The sequence below is a fragment of the Fomitopsis serialis genome, assembly GCF_022376445.1.
Source record: "Fomitopsis serialis strain Sig1Antser10 chromosome Unknown B0H18scaffold_438, whole genome shotgun sequence".
Taxonomy (NCBI): Eukaryota; Fungi; Basidiomycota; class Agaricomycetes; order Polyporales; family Fomitopsidaceae; genus Fomitopsis; species Fomitopsis serialis.
In genome coordinates this window covers 1-1,685 of record NW_025955398.1, presented here as the reverse complement: position 1 = coordinate 1,685, position 1,685 = coordinate 1, and the positions used below count along the sequence as shown (strand labels likewise).

Below are 1,685 nucleotides of genomic sequence, written 5' to 3'. Positions count from 1 at the left end.
GGTATGTGAGGCCTCTGAGTCTATGAGATGTACGGGGGACTGTACAGTGGTCTAGGTAAGAAGGAGGAGGACGGACAAGACTCCGAACGACGTGGGAGAGCTTCGAAGATGTCGAAGACTGTTCGAAGGCGAGGGCTAAGCCTCGAGGGTAGGAAGGAGGGTTTCGACAGACGTGTCGAACGAATGGTAACAAGGAAGGCGAGCGACGGCAGGAGAAGAAGTGTAGAGCCTCTCGGGCAACTACGAGCTGGCGAACGTACTGACGAACATCAGGAAAAACAGGCTTTGCTTGTCAAGCCATAAAAGACTATTATTGTTTTGGGAACCCCTGTTTGCTTGGCAAGACAAGTCCCGGCGGAATGCTGCTTGGGTTAAACCTCCATAGCTTGGCTAAGCATTATAATATGTTACATTGCCCATGTGCTTGAGGACCCCAAACAGCTTGTCTGACCATTCAAGCATGACTCGTCTTGTGGCATATCATAGTAGCATCAGGACTTGGCCAAGACGTGTAAGGGTTACATTGCTTTCCCAACAATTCGTGCACAATTGGCAAATTGTACATTTGATTACAAATCACACATAGCATTCTTGGCACGTACACAGATGATGATCGCACGGTATATAATACATGTGACACGAGGGTATCCGACAACGAGAGATAGGAGACTAGATACGCATGTAGCAAACCGAACTTGTGGCAGATGTTACGCGTCAGGATTGCGATAGAGTAAGTCTGTGGGACATCAGTCCGTTTGATAACGGGAGGTGCCTTGAGGACTTACCTTGGTCGTTGTGCGCAATGGAGGTATATGTGCTGCCTTGCTCACTTTCCGGTCACGCTTGCTGGCAATGGCATTATTACTGGGGTAAAAAATATACATAGTGTTGCAACTCACGTTCGCCGGGACCGTCAACTGTGCCGCTGTTTCCGCCGTCAACAATGCCTGATAGTTGGTCATGAATGCCATTCAAATCTACAGCCATACCACATACCTCGCGTTCCGACGAAGACGCCTCGCCAGATGGCTGAGCGTTGACATCAATGACCTCAATGTCATCCCACGCTACAAACTCGTCGTCCGCCGTAGCCTCATCACCAATGCCTGATGTAGAAGCTGCCCTCTTGCCAGCCTCTTCTTCCTTGCAAATAAGTTCGCTGAGTTGATGATGTCAGCTGGCGGAGCAGGGAGACTACTGGCACTTACGATACCTGAGCCCAGACAAACTGCTTCAATGCTACATATGCCTTTGGTGCCTTGTCCTTCATCTCCCCGAGGACACCGATGATGTTCACCCACCTACAGAAACCCCAATCAGTAGTTCTGAAATGTCTATAGCATACTGCACTCACTTGGGTGCGTGGGATCCCGTGGCAACATCTGCTAATCCCATTTCAATCTGTAATTGTGTAGTGATATCAGTGTTCTATACACTATGCGCTTTGTATCCGAGTTGTAGGACTTACCACATTGCAGACCAGTGCCAGAAGGTTATCCAGTACCTCTGCGAACCTTCCTTGTGATTCTTTGATCACCGAGTCGCGTTGGCCGGCATAGAACCATTGCACTGCTATGAGCTGGAAGATTGCCTTGTGCTGGAAAGGTTGCTTGCGATTGACACGACTAGCCTATGTTACGTCAGCCCAATAACATTAGCATTGAGGGGATATACACTCACCTTCA

At 49.0% G+C, this 1,685-nt stretch overlaps 1 protein-coding gene across 1 annotated transcript; it reads right to left on the bottom strand.

Moving 5' to 3' along the window:
* Positions 1 to 390: 390 nt before the first annotated feature.
* Positions 391 to 1,630, bottom strand: B0H18DRAFT_963129 (uncharacterized protein; the record flags this gene model as incomplete). Its single annotated transcript, XM_048043148.1, has 8 exons — positions 391 to 469; positions 603 to 736; positions 786 to 842; positions 900 to 947; positions 997 to 1,159; positions 1,209 to 1,301; positions 1,355 to 1,401; positions 1,469 to 1,630. Coding segments are annotated over 8 exons (783 nt in total), but the record flags the coding sequence as incomplete, so codon positions are not given.
* Positions 1,631 to 1,685: the final 55 nt, after the last annotated feature.